At 38.8% G+C, this 22984-nt stretch overlaps 2 protein-coding genes across 8 annotated transcripts in view; one reads left to right on the plus strand and one right to left on the minus strand.

The window, feature by feature from the left end:
- Positions 1-436: 436 nt before the first annotated feature.
- Positions 437-10678, minus strand: LOC308698733 (vesicular inhibitory amino acid transporter; the record flags this gene model as incomplete). Its single annotated transcript, XM_081378992.1, has 3 exons — positions 437-874; positions 2840-3556; positions 10448-10678. 3 exons carry the CDS (start codon positions 10676-10678, stop codon positions 437-439), a joined length of 1386 nt encoding a protein of 461 aa, XP_081235118.1.
- Positions 10679-12248: 1570 nt separating this feature from the next.
- Positions 12249-22984, plus strand: part of lama2 (laminin, alpha 2) — a 221970-nt gene continuing 211234 nt past the window's right edge. For all 7 annotated transcript variants that reach the window (XM_081378796.1, XM_081378798.1, XM_081378793.1 and 4 more), the window contains exon 1: positions 12249-12419. In XM_081378796.1, coding sequence (XP_081234922.1) covers positions 12353-12419 — 67 coding nt within the window. In that variant the 5' untranslated portion in view covers positions 12249-12352. The remainder of the gene's footprint in view (positions 12420-22984) is intronic.

Genomic DNA, 22984 nt, shown 5'->3' on the forward strand with positions numbered 1-22984 from the left:
CAAATCTAATTTCATAGTGATATTCTCATCAACGCAGAGATAGAAACACACAAACTGAGGCCGTTATGAAAAAGTGCTGTTCATAATTTAATAGCCTATTAGTTGCTAGCAGTATGTTTATGATTTGTTTTTTACATAAAGTTAACTGACTCAAAAGTTGTTTACTGCGCTCCAGAGGCAACGAAGGAATAACAAACACACTGTAGAACAGCATCTCGTGTGCTTTTCATGCATGATTGGCCTGGTAAGTGCCTGAGCAATGAACATGGTGAATTATGACAACACTCGATGCTAGATAACATTTCACAGTCAGATTTGTGGAAGGAAGCAAAGCAGGCTCATTAACCTCCAGACACGGCTCCGTTTAACTTTATTAACAACCAAACACCACCAACCAGAGCAAACGTAACTACAGACACACAGGATTTTTTGCTATCTATTTGTCCTCGAAGGCTGTTACCATCCCTTTGATGGAACATATCACCCCTGAGACGCTGCAGAAACAGCCCAGCAATAATATCAGTATGTCCACAGCTCTCCGGCTCATGTCCAGCTGAGTCCATTTGAGCTGCAGGTGGAAAAGGGCAGGGAGCAGGAGCGTCATGGCTGCCCCGGTCACGCTGCCCGTGAGGCCCATGAGGAGAGAGAAATGAGGCACGTACAGCGCCATGATGAGGGTGAGGAGGAGGAGAGAGCCACGCAGGAGCAGTGTCCACCGCTCTGCCCCGTCTGCGGATGAGTCCAGCTTCAGGACGCCGGTCTGCAGTATCTCTGCCGCGGCGTAGAACGGCAGAGGGTACGAGAGGAGAGCCTTCGCCAGCAGACACAGGTTCACCCCCGTACGCAAAGCTGTGGGCAGGTTATCTGTTATCACCTAAAATAAAAACAATAGATATATTAAAGTCCACTTTAAGGGATCGTTTACCTGGATAGAAATGACAGTGGACACCGACGTGGCCGCCATGCACTTCCATGATTTGGGAAAAGCAACTTGTATATTCTGCTAAACACATCATTTTGTGTTGGAAGTGTATGGGTCTTATGTTCCCAAGGTTAACCTTGTATCTAAATCCCACCCCTAAACCTAACCTTGGGAAGTATTCATTATTGGACATATAAATCAGGGGAACACAGGACCCTGGGAACGACTCCAGGGTAATATGGGTTTAGAACCTCACAAGATGGAGTAAATAATTTTAATTTCTAACAGGGTGAACTATCACTTGAATACAACACAAACTTGTACTACAATAAGAATAAAACAGAAAGTTGTATAAAATTTTCATTAGATGAACTACTTTTAAAGCTGTTGTTAACTATACATGCATGTGATAAATTGTGTCCCACATGATTTACTATACACTGTGCCCTTACTCTTGAACTACTTGAAGTTACTGGGAAGTTTTTTTTAAGGTTAGAATTATGTTCCTGAAACATTCTATAAACTTAATTTTTACTAACAACTCAACATTATAGGAACGTTGATTTGTCACATTCCAAGAACATTAAAATGTCCAGTTTCCTTAATGTTAATCAAGCGTAATTTAAAGGTTAGTATGATGTTCCTGAAACATTCACACACTTGCTGTCAACAAGCAGAATCACTGAAGGAAAAAGAAACAACAAGAACAGAAACTACAACTGACTTCAGACACATTATGCATTTCTTTGTGCATTGCTCAAGAAAAAGAAAAGTCAGATTGACATGTCTGTTTCAATAACTATCAAACTGGTTCATGACTGGTTTAAATAATGATGAAGTTGAAGCATTCATGGATAAAAAAGTAATAAATTCAGCCATTATAACAGAAAGATCACGTGTAACATTGAAGCGATATGTGTGAGATCTTTCAAAAACACTACAACCTCTTGTGCAAAAGTTGAGACTCACTTAGACATCAACACTCATCACACAAACCTCAACAATTGTGACAATCAAAAAAATCTTTTCTGTTGTTGTTGAGTTAGTGTTAGTGTCTAAATAACACCATTAACTTCCTGCTCACAACATGTTTTAGTTTTTCAGAAAGTCTGATTTTCATAATAGTATTACATGGTCAGTAGCACAATATTTAAACAAATTAATAACAAAACACTTCTGATAAGTGATTAGACTTCAGACTCTTCAGTGAGAGAGACCACTTCACGATGGCGTTAATTAACAGTCAACATCATCTAATGTTACTCTGTCTCTTACATAGTAACGCAGGAAACACTGATCACCACAAAGGTGACTTCAAATATTTGTTCCTCTTTCCTTCAGTGTGTCATCATTAATGATCAGTCATCTCTTAATTATCTAATAAACTCCAACACTGCTTCAGTTTAACACTATATAGTGTGGACATATATGAACACTGAGCGGTGTTCATTAAACACAGGGGATTTTGCTGTGTAACAACCAAATTTAAGCCATTTTTATTCAAAAAGTGAGTGTTCATAAATGGCTGTTGAGATAGTGTTTTCATTTGGCTTGGACCCGGACACAGCATTCGATATTTCACGTCTTGACAAGCGTGATTATGATTAGTTTCCTGCTGAAAAATCCATCATAAACCAAGATGAACTCCATGTTGTTCCAGACTGGTTGATGCTATTTAGAGCTGGAATAGTCTTGCTGGTGGACCTGCATAGTCATGCTGTTCTCAAGCGAAACTGTAGCAGGTCCACCAGCAACCAGTTTCCCTTGCTGGCCCCAGCATGCAAAACATTCCTTAAGCTGGTGACCAGCAATGCTGGGTAATCAAGACTTTTTAGACCCAGCTACATTACATACATTTATATGGTGTATGTAGTTGTAAGTGTAGCCTGCAACTACAGTCATGTGGGATCAGCGCACCTCTTTGGTTTCCTCTCCCCATGTGAGGAAGGCCATCACGGAGAACGCTGTCTTCAGTACACAGGCCAGAGCGTGAGTCCAGTTCATCATGCTGTCGAAGTCTAACCTGTCTCTCATGCTCTCTTCCAACGTAGGCAGATAGATCTGTGATGTGTAGCTAAAGATAATCACCCCCACCGCAACCTGGAAGCCATCGAAGTCCACCGTCACAGCACTCAGTCTCCTACTGGCCCACTGCGGCGACTGACGGAGGCAGTAGCCAATCACGATGAAGGTGATGAGGAACTGGGCCAGCGAGCAGAAGAGGCTCAGACGCGACACCACTCTCAGGTCGTGGATCAGCATGCAGGGCACAAGGATGAGGAAGGTGATGGCGGAGCAGGCCGCCGGGGTCAGAGGCAGGAAAAACAGGCTGTGACACATCAGATTGCTACTGACCACTAAGTAAAGGATGCAGGTCATCACGAGTTCCACTACCTGTGCGGCGTTCACAACCTTACCCCCCATGTAAGGGCAGATGTGTCTGCAGCAGGCTTTAGCGACGTCCTCGTAGGTGTGTCTGACGCGGACCGAGCGGCCAGTCTCGTCCTCTTCGTACAGGCAGGACACCAGGATCTTTCCAGTGTAGCTGCAGATGAGTGCGGCTAACACCAGCAACAGCAGACCGACGTACCCGCTCTGCAGAAGAGCGTAGGGCAGACCCAGCACAAACACACCCTGAGGAAACAAAGGCACACATCAGGTCATGATCCTCCTAGACAATGAGGAGATTAACTAGAGAGTCTCCTGCTTGTTTTACCTTTTTTGTTAAAGGGCTTTTGTATTAGTCTTCACATGTTCGCTTTGTAAACAATGGGGCGGTACTTCCGCCTACGTCCAGCGTAACCTTTCCAACGTGATGACGTAATGCCTGGCGTGTCGCAGACCAGCTCAGGACGAACAATTGTGGTTAAAAAGTATATACATTTTTATTTTATTAAATGACCGATCGTTTCGCTAGATAAGACTCTATTCCTCAGCTGGGATCATGCAGAGACTTTGAAACGGCATTGATTTGAACTTCAACATTCTGGTTGCCATTGAAGTCCATTGTGTGGAGAAAAATCCTGAAATGTTTTCCTCAAAATACTTAATTTATTTTCCACTGAAGAAAGAAAGACATGAACATCTTGGATGGCATTGGGGTGAGTAAATTATCAGGAATTTTTAATTTTGAAGTGAACTAATCCTTTAAGTATACTTTTTAAGTAGTATACTTATATCAATGTACTACTTGTAAGTGTACTGTTTCAATACTACTTAGGACTAAATTGTCCCACTTTTAGTGCGTAAAAGTATACTTTTAATTATGCTTTAAGTGTAACAGTAGTAAACTTTGAGTACACAACTAGTTTACAACAATTTTTTTTGTACTGCAACTATACTACAAGTGAACTTATAGGTATAGTGATAGTTTACTAGTCAAATATGTGTAGCACATTTAGTTTATGAAAGTACACTTAAAAGTATACTCAGTAAACTACTAGTTATACTGCAAGTATACTTGTAAGTGTTCTTTTAGTCAACATAACATAATTTATAGTTTACTAGTATTTATATACTATTTTTTCACTTTAAGTATACTACTATATATTTATATAGTTTTGAACTTATGTGCTGTTTAATGTTTGATGATCTTCTATCACTTTCTGCTTCTTCTTCTCCTGTGTTTTGATCTGGAGATTCTGTAGTCTTTCAGAAGATGCGTAACAGCACCCCCTACCGTATAACAGTGAAAACATGGATTCCCGGAAAATTCAGTCAATGGTGGGAAAGAGTAGATTTTAAGTAAATTCCAAAGTACACTACCAGTGGACTAGCCTACACAAAAAATCTGATTCTCAGAATTAGGAACAGATCTGTTTTCTTTATGAATCAATATTTTCAAACAATGTAAGTTTATAAGACTGTATGTAAAGCTGTGTGAAAAAAAAGTATTTGTTTAAAATAATTTATTTAAGCAATAATTCATTAAACTTTTAAGTATCTCAATATATATCAATATATATATATTTACTTTCAATTTTTTATTGAAAGTAAAATCTTTCACATGCAATTATCTAATCATCTAATAAGATTATCAAGTGTCATATGTTCTTTTATAAATTGACAGGGTTTGTTTTGTTTGCTCTATGAATGGCTCAGCTAACAGGCCAATAAGAGACTATTAACTACCATTATTCATTGTCTAAACGTCTACAAATGTATAAAACTGATCAGAGATCAGGTAAAACCCACAGACACTTGTTCATTGGTTCTCAGTGACTCCTCGTGATTCATGTGTTGACAGAGATTATCGCCCCCAGCGGTGAACCATTGACAATGACATTTCGAAGTGTTTCGAAATAGTTTTGACATAATCATGCCTCGTTTACTGAAATCACGTGACTCTGGCAGTTTGATACACGCTCCGGACCATAGATTCGGAACAAAAGATTTGTAAAGGTTTCGAAGCTTCATGAAGCAGTGTTTTGAAGTTGCCATCACTAGTTTTTTATTAGTTGGGTGTTTGTATAGAGCCTTAGTCCACACTCCAGATCAGTGGGTGGCAGTAATGCACCCAAAAGCTGTTTGCCAACCGCCAATAAAAACAATAGAAGAAGATTCAAACAGAAGCTTGCCTTCCAGAGTGCTGTGTCCCTCGCCTGCCTTTTGCTGTTGCCCTTTTGCAATGTGTAGAGTTGAGACTGTAAGACTGGAGAAATTAGAAAATGCCGGGCAGTCTGTTTGAGGAGCGACCACTCCCTGAGAAGACAAAGGACCTTTCTGGAAATTAACATTTGAACTGTTTCTTGTGAAACTAGCACCATCATTCGAGACGCAAGTCTCACCTAAGCAATCCTAATCTACATCTTTTCCCTTGACCCCCCATTCCCCCGTTCCCTCTTTCTATCATGCTGAGAACACCTGAAATTCACCCAAGAATCTATATGGTTTAATGTGAATAATTAGCATACAGTATTACACATGTTTGGTCTCAGTGCGACTGGTACAAAGGTCTCATCCCAAAGAAGTAAAACAAAAGGTACATAATCAGTTCAAAGATAATCAATACAAAACATCAAATGCTCTGGAATAAATAGAAGAGATGCAAACCCAACATTAGAAAGTACATGACGCTGAGAGTTTCGGCCGCTCTCAGCGTCATGTACTTTCTAATGTCGGGTTTGCATCTCTTCTATTTATTCCAGAGCATTTGATGTTTTGTATTGATTATCTTTGAACTGATTATGTAATTGGTATGATACTTTTACCTGACATAATAAATTGTAAACATTTGATTTTATTCTAACGGACTCTGACATTATTTTCAGTAAAGAATGGTCAAACATTGGCTCACATTTAATGATGCACAGATATCATTAAAACCTTTTCATTTATGGAGTCAGATGAAATAACGAGAAAATACATACGAAAAAATTACTTTGCCATGAGGGAAGACAGTAACGCGCAGAAAACCTTCACCCTCTGATCGGATGCCTCCATTGGGCCGATTGAGCCGGGCCTTACAAGACTGTGTAATATTCTCACTAAGTTAAAGCCTATTGTAGCCTATAGAGGTCTACCATTAGTGCTCATTGTTGATTCTACCTTCATATGCTCAAACGCGCTGGAAGCTGTAGTTCTACCAGAAAGACTCGGGAGGCAAAATTACTAACAAAGCATAAATTTATCAACAGCTCAGCAAGTTTTGTGTTATAAAGTTCTTTGGCGTAGGCCCTGTCCGTAGCTCGCAATCAGAGGATAACAGAATCTGAATCTGAATTTGTTTTCTTTTGGTAGTTTAAGTAGTTTTACTCCCTAATAAGTCAGAGGGTACTTTCGTTTGTTATTTTGGTGTTACCCCCTCCTGAAGTCTGCATTGCTTACTTTTGATTAACTTTGTCAATTATACATATTTTATCGATAAATCTTTGTAAATTGAATGAGTCTGTTGTGCGGGGCAGGGGATGGACACACTCCCTCACCCCAGATCTTTTTATTTATATTTTCACTGTTTATTCCTTCACCCTAGACACCTGGGACATAACATTTCTCATGAGACCAGGTTGGATCAAACACCTAACATTCAGTTTGATCGTGTGCATTTTCCTGCAGTGTTTTTCCTCCAAACATAAAAGATTCCTCAAATCAGGCCAGCAACATTCACATTTTTGTTTTATTGTTACTCTTATTTGTTACTTCTCCTCATATAAAGACGACTAGGAGAGATTTTACAAACACACACACACACACACACAGCTGTGAGAAAAACACAGTCACAGCCGTACAGCAGATGGGAGTAATGAAATCACACCCTCTCACACACCCCTCCACTAATGAAGTCACAGTCATCTCTAAAGAGGCGCTAAGTGACAGATATTTTATCTTGACTGTAATTGTTTGTAAATTGCTTTGTGTTAGACACAATGAATAAAGATACAACACTGCATTCATTTCCTCTCAGGGTCCTAATGACTGTATCTCTTGTGAACAGACGACAGCTCATCATCCACACACACACACACACACACACACACACACACGAAAGAGAGAAAGAGGAGTCCAGACTCTAGTGAGCTGCCGACCCGGACAACACTTTCACAACACGCTTCTGACGGCTGTACCAAATGTTAGCTGTGTTGGCCAAAACTCTGCTTGTGTTGCACTGTGACAAGCTCTGTGAATAAGATGGCAGATGGGGTCAAAAGTAACAAATACAAATTCATTTCATTCATTAATTATGCATAAAAATTTGTGTTTTTTTAATGCTCATTGGGGGAACATAATTAGTTTAGCAACACATATAGATGTCAAGCACAGGGAAGTCTACAGCACCTGAAGAGAGCTATCCGTTAGCATTCCCATTCATCTCAATGAGATTTATTTTCCCAAACCAGTTAAGCGCAAATTCCACCCCACAGCTGATTCTAAAGACTTCATTGGTCATGTCAGACAGTCACAGTGCTAACCCATGCTAATCCTAAACCCTCACCTTAACCTCAGTATAGTGTTGCCAGCACATTCCGATAGATTGAGCATTACTGTTTGTCACGATCAGCTCCGTCCATGATTTTTCTGATGAAGTCTGAGCCCTTGTTTGAAGATGAAATCTGCTGTGGGGCTGGAGTCACGCTATACTGGATAGGGACAAAAACCATGCATAATCTCAGGGACAGTTTGTGACCTTCATGCTGCCATTTTTGCTTATAGGCACCAAATTCTGAACATTTTTTGGAGCCAGTTACCTGCGTCACGTGAAATTCAGCTATCCTGAGCTGTGACGTCAAAGACAGCAGGCAAGTGAAAATATAAGTCATGAAATGACTTATGAAAATATTGGAAATATGGTCATGGCATCTATGAGCATAACTGAACCTTGACCTCCTGGTCAAACTGGAGTCAACCAACCCGATCTCACAACCAATTTTACGAGGTGGCTAATTCGTACGAATTCATACGACCTCACTTGTACGAATTTGTACGATTTTTGCTAAATCAAACATATTTTATGAGATGCCCAATTTGTATGAATTCGTACGAATGACCTTCCCCTGACCCCGCCCCTAAACTTAACTGTCACTGGGGTTTAGACAAATCGTACAAGTCAGTGAGGTCGTTCGAAATCATATGAATCAGCCACATTTTACTTACTCGTAAGAATACGTTCGAATTGGTCGTGAGATAGCGTTGAGTCAACCGAGAGTCAAATCTCCTGTGTGTTTAACGTGAGGAGCAGAAGAGTGTTCAGTGGGATGCTGCCTTAGAAGACGGCTGCCTATGTAGACAGCAGAGAGCGAGGGTTTGTGAGAGGAAAGATAGATTCACAGAGAGTGAGACAGATGGGTGAAGAGGGAAAGAGAGGCACATTACGCTCTAAAGTAAAGCAGAAGGATGAATTAAACAAGCTCAAGCAGCAATAACGAGCAGTGTGATCATTAACAGCTCTAAATATTACCCTCAGCCTCAAATGGGAACGAGCAGATGAGGTAATGGGGTGTCATTCACATAAACAAGGATTTATGCTGCTATAAAGTAAATAAGGCATATTCAAACGCACACAAACAGTCGTGCAATCACCCTAAGCATGCAGCATCTGAGGGTAGAAAACTGGCTGATGATCGTTTACTTAACATTTTAATTTAGGAGCATAACATAACACTTCCCAAACACTCCGGGATGAATTCACTTCACACTTCTGAGAGAAGCATTTCAGCCAAAAAACCTGCATCTTCATCACTAGCCAGCACTCTAGTTTAGATACTTTCCTTAAGCTTTTTTTTATGCCTAAAACAAGAAACTATTTGCATATTTGATAAGAAAAAAATGAATTCATAATAATTAAGTCTTATTATCTTAGATAATTGCTTCACAAGTAAATTCTTGTTTTAAAAATGTTTAGATATTTAGATATTCCATATTGTTTTCTTGCAAAATCAGTGTTTGCCTGGCGCAATTAATGTTGCATTATTACAGCTCACAAGAAGCAGGTGATAAACAGATTTAATGTTTATTTGTGTTTTCCGCTGATGATTGATGACAAATGTATGAGTGTTCTGAGCAGTTATTATATTCAGATCTGATTGCGGTGAGTGTGTGTTGGCAGTGCGCTGATGCAGTAAGTATGCGAGATCGTGTTGGTCTGCTGCATCCTCAAAACCCAACACTCAGATTAATCTAGCTTCTTTTATTTTGGCACCGATATCTGATTTACATAATTCATTTTTTGAATCAGCTGCTAAAACAACACAGACAGCATGTGCAAATACGTGACACTCCCAGCAAGAGTAATTCATTTTTAGTGTATTGTGGTGTGTGTACATTACCTGCACATTAGCTTTACAATATTTCCAAGAACTTATCATTGCAATTTTATACACTACCCGTCCAAAAAAAAAAAAAAAGTCACTGTTTGGATTTAAACAGGCAAATACTTAAGGGTCTATGATTAGATCATTATTGCAGTGATTATCATGTTTCTAGCATTTTATATGTTTGGCATCAGTTCTTTTGTGTCTTTCAGCGTCTTTCAAGATTCATCCGGCTCAGATTGTGAAAGAATGGATGTGAGGAGCATGAAGAAGCTTAAATTCACTGAAAGTCTTTGGGACGTGCTGGAGGAGACTTTACAGAGGGATGGACTCTTGTATTGCCAACACAAGATCTTGACCAAAAACTGATGCACCTCTTGAAATAAATCATCAATGCATCAATGTTTTGGTCAAGATCTTGTATTGAATAAATCTTAACATTGTCATGCTGGAATATGGCTATGATGTGTCTTCATACGTGGTTGATTAGGAAATGAAAAGCTCCGCACTCCATCAATTAGTGTTAGAAGAACTGATGCCAAACAATAACATGCAAGAAACATAATAATCACTGCAATAATGATCCAATCATAGAATCTTAAGCATTTGCCTATTTAAATAGCAACTTTTTTTTTTTTGGCCGGGCAGTGTAGTACCAATGACAATATGCTTACAGATACAGTATGTGATGCAGGTCTGAGAGTGTATGTGTGTGTGTGTGTGTGTGTGTGTGTGTGTGTGTGTGTGTGTGTGTGTGTGTGTGTGTGTGTGTGCTCACCTGTATGGCATTGGTGACGTTCCAACCCGCCTCCCATGTAGTGATTTTCGTCCGCGTGCCGGGAGCACCGTCCTCCAGGTTTTCTGGACTGGAAGCCTGAGAGTCTCCATACGTCTGAGCCAGCTCATCCCTGCCCACCAAACCTCGGTTCTCCTCAGCATCCGCACGGAAGCGCTTCATCCAGAGAGCCTCCGCATGGGTCTTCACCCACGAAAGCTGGAAACGGGACATTGCTCAGCCACTCAATGAGGAAAGAGTGCACAGGAGAGCAAAACTGCTTGGCTTTCACACCTTTACCTCACACGAAGTGTCTCAATCCCGCCAAACTCAACTGACATCCATCAGGAATGTGGTAGTGTCCGGCCGGATGTCAGTCTGAGCACTGCGAGTGCATAACCGAGATCCGGGCCATCGACCCTGTGAGGAGAACCTGGCTTTGCATCCATTTTAAATTGGGCAACAGCAACACAAGAGTGCGGAGGACTGACAGGCCGATGAACTGAAACATTATAATCACTGACAGTGTGTGTTTGCCTATAGATGTCTGTTTGGAAAAGGTCATGCTTTCCGTTTTGTCCAAATGAGGACTGTCTGCTTTTGGTGAATATGCAGAGGAGACCAAATCTGTGAGTCCAACACTAGAGGGAGTAGAGGAAGTCCAGAAACGCCTGAACTCAGAGCTCAGCTCATAATGCATGGGGAAAGATCTGTCCAGAGACTGTGAGTTACACTGAATCTACTTAAACACATGCTATTCCTCCAAAAACTGTCCCAACTAGCCTAACAGAGTCTGAGCAAACAAGCTCATATGGAAGAATCGTGCTGATTTGTGGAGGGTTTGTGAGCTCCCCTCCCAGCATGCATCACAGCTTGAATACATTATGCACTTATTGGATTTAGTTTTCTGTTGTCTCATCCCTGTTGTTGAAATAGTTCATTAGTTCAACGCATTCTTACATCGTTCTAAACCTGCATGACTTTCTTTCTTCTGTGGAACAAAAAAGATGCTTTGGTCACTCTTTACAATACAATAACAAGGACCATTTCAGCTTCATAAATGTTATGCAATTATCATAAAAGTGATCCATGTTATTATAGCCCTTTGTTATTTATAATAGTATTTTTTAATTTAGAATTTTCACATTTAATCATTAAAACGACTTTGCAACACAAAACAATGCAAAAAAGAGTGGGAAAGGCAACATAAAATGTCAAACTTTTTTTTTTTTTTTTTTACAACCGGTTTTCAGAGCTGTGTTACCTAACTGCAGATTGCAGTTTTATACTGTAGCTGACAAAATGGTATTTAGCTGTTAATTTCAAAAACAGTAACACACCGTATTTTTACTGTATGATGCTGGCAACCACAGCTGCCAGTTGTCTACCTTTTTTTTTTTACAGGATTATTTTTTACAGTGCTGAGAGTGTCTACAGTTTAAAGTGTTGCTTGGTGTTATTTGGCTAGTAAACAGAACATTTATTTCATAATAACTAAAACATAACATAATAAAAAACTATGCCAGAATGGGTAATAGGGATACCAATTTATGCAAAACTGGGAACAAATGTAATTTGTTGAATAAAATAAAGTAATTTGAGCCACTTAATCTATTAAAAATATATGGAGTTGAGAATATATTTCAATATTTCTCCCTTATGTTGATTTTAGGGATTATTTCTGCAGATAGGGAGATGATACTAGAAGTTTTCCTGGAGAGGAAACGCAGAGGAATGTGATCTCGGGACGGGACGCCCCCTCCTCAAAGCGCCCGGGATAGGAGGGCTCTGCCAGACCAGCGTCCCAAACTGCCCAAACTTCCCAAAGTCACTGGAGGAGTTCCTGAAGGATCCTGGACTGCTCCTAGTGTTCGACCGAGCGCTCATGAACAACAGGCAGATTGGGACATGAACACACCTGGTTTTCTCGTGCTCGTCGGGCTGCTATGGCGGAGTTGTGGAGCTCAGCAGAGAGGTGAGTGGATCTACGGATCTCGTGTGTGTGTGTGTGTGTGTGCGCGCGCGCGCGAGAGCAGCCAGAGGGAGATGAGCGCGCATTACGCGTTCTCCGAGTTCATGCGGCGATTTATGGCAGATTTTTGTTTCATAGTGAAATAAATGGCTCTGTAATCCGGTCCACTGGCAGAAATCAAACGATGCTATTTGGTTTCGGTGTGCCCAAAATTTGCTACTGATAAGATATTGCATCGAATATTGCATCGAATATTTAGTGGACAGTAGGCTATTTGTTGTTTGTTTAAAACCTGTTAAATCATCATGACATAATAATTAATTATTATTTGGTTTGCTCTGTGCTTTCTATTCAACCCTGTTATGCTGTGACAATTCCCCTTATAAAGTAGATTCTCTTCAGTCTTAAGTATATTTCATTAGTACATTTAATGCATGCTGGTTCATTTTCTTATGAATTACTGTGAAGCAAAATGATGCTGACATAACAGTAATTTACTGCTCTTGTTTTACTGCGAATTTACATTATGAAGTTGTCTTCAACCATCTCACTGTAAGAAATTATATTGTTTATTGTTTAGTAATTTTTTTAAGTCACCGTCACTGTAAAAAAATGACTGTAAAATTTACAGCAATTTACTGGCAATTTTAGTTGCCAGTAAGCCTGTATATTTTACAAGATTACCGTAAATCATAAACTACAATTAAACTGTAAAAATACAGCACACCTGTAAAAGCAGCATACCAAGAGCAGCTGTGAATTTACAGTTCTTTACTGTAATCTTTACAGTATGAATTAAAACCTGTGTAAACTCATTTCATATTTATACTTATTTCATTTGAGTCCACAAAAAAAATAATGTTTCTAAAAAATAAAATTAATTTAAATGAGTTTACAAAACATCAATTTAACTCAATCCTCTTGCAGATAATTGTTAGTCAACAACAGCACACATGCATGAGACGAAGAACTTAACAAAAATATCATCAATGCATCAGTAAATACAGTCACTGCCTTTAAATAAAGCAACATGCAGCAAAACACCAGTGTTTCTCTGCTCATCCTGGACTGAAGCTCAAGCTCTTCAACACAATGGTGACACACAAAACTCAGCAGAAACGCTTTAAATCCCAACAGATCATTAAACACTTACAGATCTCCACTATATCATTATGTGCAAAAACACATAAAATAACACTTCATTTCAACATTTACTCTCATGAGCAGTCATTCACATAAATATATATTCACATTTCACATTTATGTTCACATAAGCATTCACAGAAAATAACTTATTTTGTTTAGTAAATTTGACTTAGATTTTACAGTAAACTACTGACTTCTAGACACAGTCTTGATGAAATCAACTGAAGAGAAAAGTAGACATTAAATCTGTGAAGATCTCTCTGAAGATGAACAACTCCACAAACAGCATTACCAGCTTCACTTATTACTAACCAGAATGACTTTATTTCTGTCATAATCAGAAGTTCTTTTTGAGAATCAACAGAGGTTTAGATGTTGATGATTTATTGTTTAATGTGGTCATCATGATGGTGATCAGTGTTGGCTTTAGTTGGGCTCTTGCCCTTGACATTCGAACATTAGTTTTTCTCTGGCTGCTTTACCTGTGTGTTTATAAGGCACAATATCTATAGCAAAAAAGCCAAGAGAACACTGAACTGATGACTATGGCTGCGTATCGATGATGGTATCAATAGAGCTTATAAATCTTTCCATATGATTGATTATAAAAGTCCTGTATTATTATATATATTTTATAACTGAAACAATTTTAAAACATTATTTTCTCACACACAACATCAACAATCTTCCTATGAATCTCAACAATGGTGACACTCAAATGCAAAGCTTCATGTCGCAATGCATGCTGAGTACCACCATAGTACAGAACTCCCAGCATGCATTGCAGCATGCATAAATTATGCAGCTGAATTGTCTTGTTTTCTTTTATTCTTACCATGTGCTTTTATTTGTGTTGTTTTTGTGATTTGTGATGTTCAGTTCAGTTGATCTGTTTATCTGAAAATTTTGGTTGTCACCATTGTTGAGGTTCATATGCTGATTCTGGATATATGTGTGTGTTTCAGAAACTTGAAAGGTTTTGTGAATCATGTGAATGTACATTTAAAACCCAAAATTACCTGACAATATCATGACTGAGTGAAGAATACTGTAGAAACACAGGACTATTACAATCAATAAAGTAAAATCTATAACAACCTCCCCATCATAATCATCAGATCAGCCACTAGATGTTGATAAGGCTGACACAACCATTAACACATGTTTATATTTTTTTACTTGGCTTTTATTGCCATAAAAAAAATTTCTTATAAAGACATGGTTATAGCAGCCAGAGAAAAACTAATATTATATAAATCAAGAGTCAAGAGCACAACTAAAGTAAACACTGATCACGATCATGGTAACTTCAAATCTAACATCTAACCCTCTGTTATTTCTCAATAAGTCTGATTATGACAGAAATAAAGTGAAGCTGGTAATGCTGTTTGTGGAGTTGTTTAATCCTCCTCTGCTGAGATCTTCAGAGATTTAATGTCTTTAGTTCAGTTGATGTCATCTGAGACTGTGTCTGAAGTCAGTTGTTTAGAGTAAAATCTCAGTCAAATTTCCTAAACAAAAAAAGTAAAATTATATAAATTACTTTATGTGATTTTATGTGTTTTTGCACATAATGATATAGTGGAGATCTGTAAGTGTTTAATGATCTGTTGGGATTTAAAGTGTTTCTGTTGAGCTTTGTGTGTGTCACCATTGTGTTGAAGAGCTTGAGCTTCAGTCCAGGATGAGCAGAGAAACACTGGTGTTTTGCCGCATGTTGCTTTATTTAAAGGCAGTGACTGTATTTGCTGATGCATTGATGATATTTTTGTTCTTCATCTCATTCATGTGTGCTGTTGTAAACTAGTAGGATTTAGTTAAATTGATGTTTCTAACTCACTTAAGTCTTTTTCTTAGTGGACTCAAATGAAATAGCTCACAGTGTAAATATTTAATGGCAATTGACCAATCAATTTCCTCAAATGAAATGAGTTATCTCAGGTTTTAATTCAGTGCATCATTAATAACAGTAACATACTGTAAAGATTACAGTAAAGAACTGTAAATTCACAGCTGCAGTTTTGTTGCTTATACAGATGTGCTGTTTAATTTTACAGTGTAATTTTAGTTTATGATTTACGGTAATCTTGTAAAATTTACAGGCTTACTGGCAACAAAAATTGCCAGTAAGTTCCTGTAAATTTAACAGCAATTTGTTAGAGTGTAATGGTGATTATTGTTTCATTAGCTTGGGAGCCAAGTCAGAAGTGTGACAATTGAAAACATTTGTTAAAACAATGACAAGCTAGAATTTAAAATAAGCTAATTGGCTGATTTTAAGTTAGTCAAACTGTGCTATTATTAGCGCTTAAAAATTTACCAATATCTTATTTCAAATTCATAATTGTTTGTAGATGCCGTCTCTAACAGCCTGACACATGAGCGGTGATCTGCCTTCAGCTTTCTAAAACAAGCACTCAAAGCTTTCTTCATGCAGAACCCTTGAGGAAAATCAATGCAGGGCCCATGCAGCGGCCTTTAATATCACGCCGCTTTATGCTTTAATGTTTCATTTCTTCAATGTCTGAATCTTCCAGAGATGCTTGTGTGAATGATGTTTGTTTAGCGTTTAACGAAGCAGTGGCGATTAACACAAAAAAAGGTTTTCGTGAAGCATCTTTCATCTTTCTCTCAGCTCTGTGTATTATATAATGTGAATGTGCACACAAGTAAGTTGACTTGTGTGCACATTCACATTCGTTGTGCCATCAGCAGGTGTGTGTGTGTATGTGTGTGTGATGTTGGGAGTATTTTTAGCAAAGGAACAGAGGAACGCAGAGTCAATATTCTCTGGATTCTCTCACTGATGACACAGAAAGAGGGTTTGGAAATGGAGGTGATGCTGAAAAGAGCGCATTGGTCACCGTGAGACGGTCAATAACTGTCTGATAGTGTTCCTGCAGATCAATACACTACCAGTCACAAGTTTACAGTCATGAAGATTGATTGATGTTTCTGAAAGAAGTCTCTTCTGCTCACCAAGGCTGCATTCATTTGATCAAAAAAACAGTAAAAATGTTGAAATATTATCACAATTTAAATCATCTGTTTTCTATGTGAATATACAGTAAAGTGTAATTTATTCCTGTGATCAAAGCTGAATGTTCAGCATCATTACTCCAGTCTTCAGTGTCACATGATCCTTCAGAAATCACTCTAATATGATGATTTGATGATCAATAAACATTGATGATTATTATCAGTGATGAAAACAGTTCATATTTTTGTGGAAACATTTTATTTTTCAGGATTCTTTGACGATCAGCATTTATTTGAAATTGAATCTTTTGTAACATTATAAATGTCTTTACTGTCACTTTAAGAATTTCATTTGTCCTTGCTGAATTAAAAAGTGTTAATTTCTCAGTGACCCCAGATATTCTGAATGATAATGTGGATGGATTGAGAGAGGGAGAAAAGCATCTTTGTGGCTATTATGCACGTTCAGGCTTTGTCTCTGTAATACCTCTGTCAGAAAAAAGAGAAAGATTTCAGAATGCTTGAGGAGGAAAATCAATAGGTAATTCCACAACACCGCCAATGAATGGCCCAGACCGATCGGGTCTGACTTTATCCTGGTCACCGCTGATGAACAGATGCAAAAGTACGCTCTGATGGATTGTTTTCAATGTTTTACCGATTGCTTGACGTTGATTTGCCTGCAACACGAATGGCCTCTGGGCTTATTTATGTTTGAGCAGAGAATGCTTTAAGTGTAATGACAGAGAGAGAGCTGGGGAGATTAATGTGGTTTGATATTTTCAACACTCTTCTGTTGGAGGCAGCGTGTGGTTGATGGGGTTGAGGTGAACTGCTCCATATTTTACACACTGCAAATGTAGAGTTTCATTTGTTCTCTGAAGTACTCAATGCTCTCTGACAGAAAACAAACCATGCACAAATACTTGCACAGCTTGTCACTGGAGTAGAACCTTTAAAAGATCACCTCTGCACATTATTTACCCCTAAACGCTGCATATTCGTACTTTAGTCAAATGTGCACATAAAGCCTGATGATATTTAGAAATAGAATAGATAATAGAAAAATCTAATGTTTTAATGTCAACACTCTAAGCATTTTGCTGCAGATACTGATATTTATATGGACAAAAAAAAAAAAATTCTGGTGCTTCTATGTAAATCAATGAGATCTTTATAACATTATAGGAGATACTTCCATAAAATGCATATAAATATCAATATGTGCCAATAATGTCTTAGTAATATGATATTTAAATGCTTAGTTTGATGATTTAAATTATATAATGCAATGCAATACAGAGCAGAACAAATAAACCTTCCTCAAAAGCCTGATTATATTTGATGCACATGATTGTTTAATATTATAAATGATGATGGATGATCTGGACAGTGGCTTCAGTCCAGGAGAAATATTACTAACAATGTCACAGTTATTCTTGTGTTTCCTTGATAAATCAGGTCAGATTTGACACAGAAAGACACGTGAAGCTCGAGGAAGGAGGACGTTTGTACAGTTACACTGAAAGACTTTTACTGGATAAAACACTCTAAACTATCAATCAGAGACAGGAGAACTGCAGGAGATGCAAAGTCTTGATCACGTTCAGGCCTTAGAAATATTTGCATCAAATATAATACTGTATGTTTTATAGGGTTAACAGTGAAGCGTTTAGGAGTAAATGAGGTGTCCCTCTGCTCCTGGGACAAAACTGTTGTACCCTCAAAGCTACACTCTTTTGCACAAAATGTTCTGTAATGACTCTCTTCTTCTCAAGATCCATTTTGCGTGATGCATCATTATAAGGTTGTTCAGATCAGTGTTTGGTTCCTGGGTACCAGAACATTTTACCCTGGTAATCCAGAGTTCTCGTGAGAGCACAAGTTGAATTTGCTCAGCGAGTTACTCTGGGGTCCAGTAATGATGCTCATTAAATATGCCCCTCGATCTGAGCTGCACCAATCACATCGGGTTATCAGATATAGGCGGGCCAGAGGCGAGATGAGACAGCGCTGTGACGTCATTAGTAAACATTGCAAGATGGCTCTGGATGAACACCAGTTGTTTGAAACGGCTTTGGCCGCTACAATGAACGAGTTAGACTCGGCTTTTTATCTAAAAGCGGAACAGAAGACGGCGCTCGAAACGTTCCTTTACAAGAAGGGCGTTTTTGCTGTTTTGCCGACCGGATACGGCAAGAGTCTACTCTACCAGTTAGCTGCGCTGGTAGCTGAGCGTATGGGGCTTGTTGTGATTGGTCGTAGTGTTATCCAATTGCGTGCAGCGAGATTTTCAAATGCATGCTTGGTGCCGGCCCTCGAGCTGGACGATCTTCATTAGTCGATGCCAGACCATTAATCTTTCAGATTTAGGTCTGGATTTCCAGGCTAAGAACATTTGTGCTTTTCTACAGAACAAGAGAAAAAAAAATCTATGACAGACAAAAACAGAAACAGTTTAAAAATGATCATTCTGTCATCATTTGCTCACCCTCATGTCATTCCAAACATGCATGACTTTCTTCTGTTCACAAGACTCGTGATCTAGAGCACATGTTGAGCATATGTCCTGACTTTACTGGAGCTTTACAGCTTCTGTCCTCATTCCAGACGTTCACAGTGTGTTAAAGTTTCACAGAATAGACTATTTCTTTCAGAATGCACATTGGCTCGGGTTATTACGCACTCTTCATTGAGGAATGAACTCTACAGTATGAATGCAGTGTTGGCCAGTAAGCTGAATCACATATGAAGTGAATGAAGGATCCTGACCTTTGACCTCTGCCTCACGCAGGGGCCGTATTAGAGTCATATGGGGGGGGGGGATGAATTACCCTGACACACACACAAACGCACACACACCATCATCAATGTTTTCATAGGTGGCTTGTTAAACTCCCAAGATTCATAAACTCTCCAGGAAGTTCCTCTTTTCTTCTTTTGATGCTCCGCTCCGTTGTTCCCCTTCCCTGCGTGCGTCTCTCTCTCAATCTTTGATGATGTATCCAGTTTCTTTCTGTTTCTTCCCTGTATCTGTCCATCTGTGTGCTGACTCTCTCTCTCACTCGCTCTCTCTCTCCTCAGAATAAAGCAACTAAATGAGTCAGCATGAACTGTAATGCGTCTGGTACATTATTAGACACTGTTCTATTGATGAAGTTGCAATTTAGTACATTTAACACCAGTTAAATTGATTATCTAGTATTATAACAATACGTATATATATATAAAAAAAATGTAAGATTCAATAGTCAAGTCAAGTCAGCTTTATTTCTATAGCGCTTTTTACAATACAGAGTGTTTCACAGCAGCTTTATAGAGATAACAGGAGAATAATGCAACAAAGTTTGTTTCCAGAAGAAAATAGCGTCACAGTCCAGCTTAAGTAAGTTCAGTGATGGTTCATTTCTGTTGTAAAAAAGTTAATTTAGTTAATTTATATATGATGTCGTCGTCCAGCTCAGTTCAGTTCAGTTCTCATATAATGGTGCAGGAAGATCAATATTATTGTTGAATATTAAATTAAATGTTAAATTTAATGACCCCAACTAAGCAAGCCAAAAGCCAATGGCAACAAAGATGAAAAAGGCGACAGTGGCGAGGAACCAAAACTCTGAGTGGAGTTTTGGAGGAATGGAATGGAGGAAAAACCTTGGGAGAACCCAGCGAACGAACAGTGTATGATTATGATCCAGGAGCATTACAGGTCAGAAGTCAGATTGGATCAGAACATTCAGAATATTTATCCAGTTCCATCCGGTTTAAGATCGGAGTCACGCCGATATTGAGACGAGTTTGTTAAGGATCAGTGCCGATGGTTGTCGTGTCGCTGAGGCGTTCACAGGGCTGATGAGGCTGGCACTTCAGGGATGCGTTGTGGACGTGTCCAGGCGCAGGTCCACCATCTGATCTGGATACGGCCCGGATCCGGCTGATTACAGTAAACCTCAGAATAAGCAGAAAGACTAACATTAGCGTAGATGCTATTCTTCTTATGATGTAACGAGTACATCGGGTGTTATGGGAAGTGTTCCCGGTTCCGGCTGACCTAATCTATGCAGCCTAATAATCATTTAACTGATTTGAATAATAGGAATGTATAATTTTCTATGCCAATAGTGCACATTTAATCAAATTAAATAAAATCTTCATAATCCAGAACTGAACACAAATAGTAAAATGGAACTTTACTAAAACAACAACAACAATGAAAATGAAGGGGCAAAGTAGACATTGTTCTTGTTACTCACAACAATATTACACACAACACACTACATGATAAGTCATATTCTAAAAAGCATAAGATGGCCTCTTTAACGTCATTGCTCAAGGAGAATAATGATGATATTACACATTTGTCATTTGCCATGTCTATTCGGTAACGGATTTCTAGATTGTCAGTAAATGTATGGCTGAGAGATTCAGTGGAGTCAGTATGCAGTGTGTGTGTGTGTGTGTGTGTGTGTGTGTGTGTGTGTGTGTGTGTGTGTGTGTGTGTGTGTGTGTGTGTGTGTGTGTGTGTGTGTGTGTGTGTGTAAAAATGAGAGCGCGGCTAACGTTGTTATCACTCTCAATTTCATTTTTCAGAAAATGTGATTGAATTCATAATGCTTCACAAGATAAATGAGACAGCAGTCATGCTGTTAGCCGAGGAGAGAAAATGTTTATTATATTTGGCTTATGTATTTTGCCACGCATTACAAATGTAATGTGGGTGCACCGCATCGGAGACCTACGACAAAGCAAATGTTAAGAGACACGGATCTATGAAATATGAATGCTGTCTGCACTCATGATTTTCTCGTGGCATGCCGCGCCATTTATCAGAGGTGATGTATTACAGTGGAAATGTCATGTGACGCAGGCTGCTCAAAGCCAATGTTGTGATTGGTCCATGCATTATTTAAGTTTGATATTTCAAGGGCCATTGGCCAGCAGACAGGTCATAGAGACATGGGACAGGGGGACCAAATCTCATCTCAGAAAGTCCAATATTTGCTAAACACTGTTGCACTAAACACTTTAAACACTGAGTTTAAATTTAGGTAGGGCAGATTCTGGGTCTTAGGATAAACAGATTGTAAGCTTTATATTGTGATCGCTAAACACATGCACACACACTTTTGGCAGAGGTCTAGTGTCCTTGAGTAATTCAGCCTGATGGTGGCGCTCTAATGTTGACAGGCTCTAAGTACACACGATACACGCATAGAATTATACATTAATTCATTTGTAACACTATCCACATATACTGTACCTTGTTAAGAAAGAAGAGGCAACTAGTTATTGACCTGATGCAGAGTAATACACATAGCTGAAGCTAATTGATATCGCCTTGGTCTGGAGCGAGGTTTACATAAGGTAACGTGAAAATAAGGCTCTCAATCAGAATGAGGCATGACTGGCTAAACAGCATTTTTAGGCACTAGGTCCAGAGGCCTTTCTAAACTATAGCAAAGTCAGGATTAAGATCTTGTTTGGGCCTAGGGTCTCTTTTTAGAGGCTCCTTGTCTTGCAGGATGTTAAAATAAAGAGAAATTACACTGAAAAGTTGCAGTTGTGGGATATAGAGACGAAATTGACTAGCAGTCAGAGGCCTCGGGTTACTTGTGGAAACTGTCACCGTTGAGAGAAATTACGAAAAATATACACTAGCATTAAAAAGATGTGATTTTTGATATATAATCACAATGATCACAGCTAGCGTTAAGCTTTTCAGTAACTTAACCTTGCTGCTTGACTCTAGGGGGCCAGGGCTGGATTTCCCGATAACGTTGTCTCTTAGCGCGCTGTGAAGAGTGCTACGAAGACTCTACGAAGAACCAAGAAGTGCTGTGCCGTTACACTACATGAATTCATTCAGGCCCACACAGACGAAAATAATTAGTTGAATAAAGTAGTTATTTTTGCGCACAAAAAGTATTCTCGTCGCTTGATAAACTTAAGGTTGAGCCACTGTAGTCGCTTGGACTATATTAACAATGTCTTTACTAACTTTTATTTGAAGATGAACGAAAGTCTTACGGCGTTGGAACAACATGAGGATGAGTAACTACTGACAGAATATTAATTTTTGGGTGAACTAACCCTTTAAGCCTTTAATGCCTAATGGTTTGTCAGCTGATGTACCTTTGCATAATATAATTAAAAAGCTAACAAAAATCAGTGTAATGACAATTTTATTCTTTGCATGAAAACACTTGAATTAGCCTAATTGAACACTGGGTGTATTACAAATTCAGAATTATTATATTCGTATAGACTGAGATTAATCATATGACTTACAGAAGGTATACTTAACTGAGAACGTTTCGGGAAACACGTATTAACGAAAAGGTACAGCTTAAGAACGACGTCGCGTTAAGAATGTTTCGGGAAATCCAGTCCAGGTTTACTAAACAGGACAAATTAGCGTGAGAGCGCAATCCCATAAAAGCGCTGAT

This window comes from Scardinius erythrophthalmus (genome assembly GCF_964197995.2).
Source record: "Scardinius erythrophthalmus genome assembly, chromosome: 11".
Taxonomy (NCBI): Eukaryota; Metazoa; Chordata; class Actinopteri; order Cypriniformes; family Leuciscidae; genus Scardinius; species Scardinius erythrophthalmus.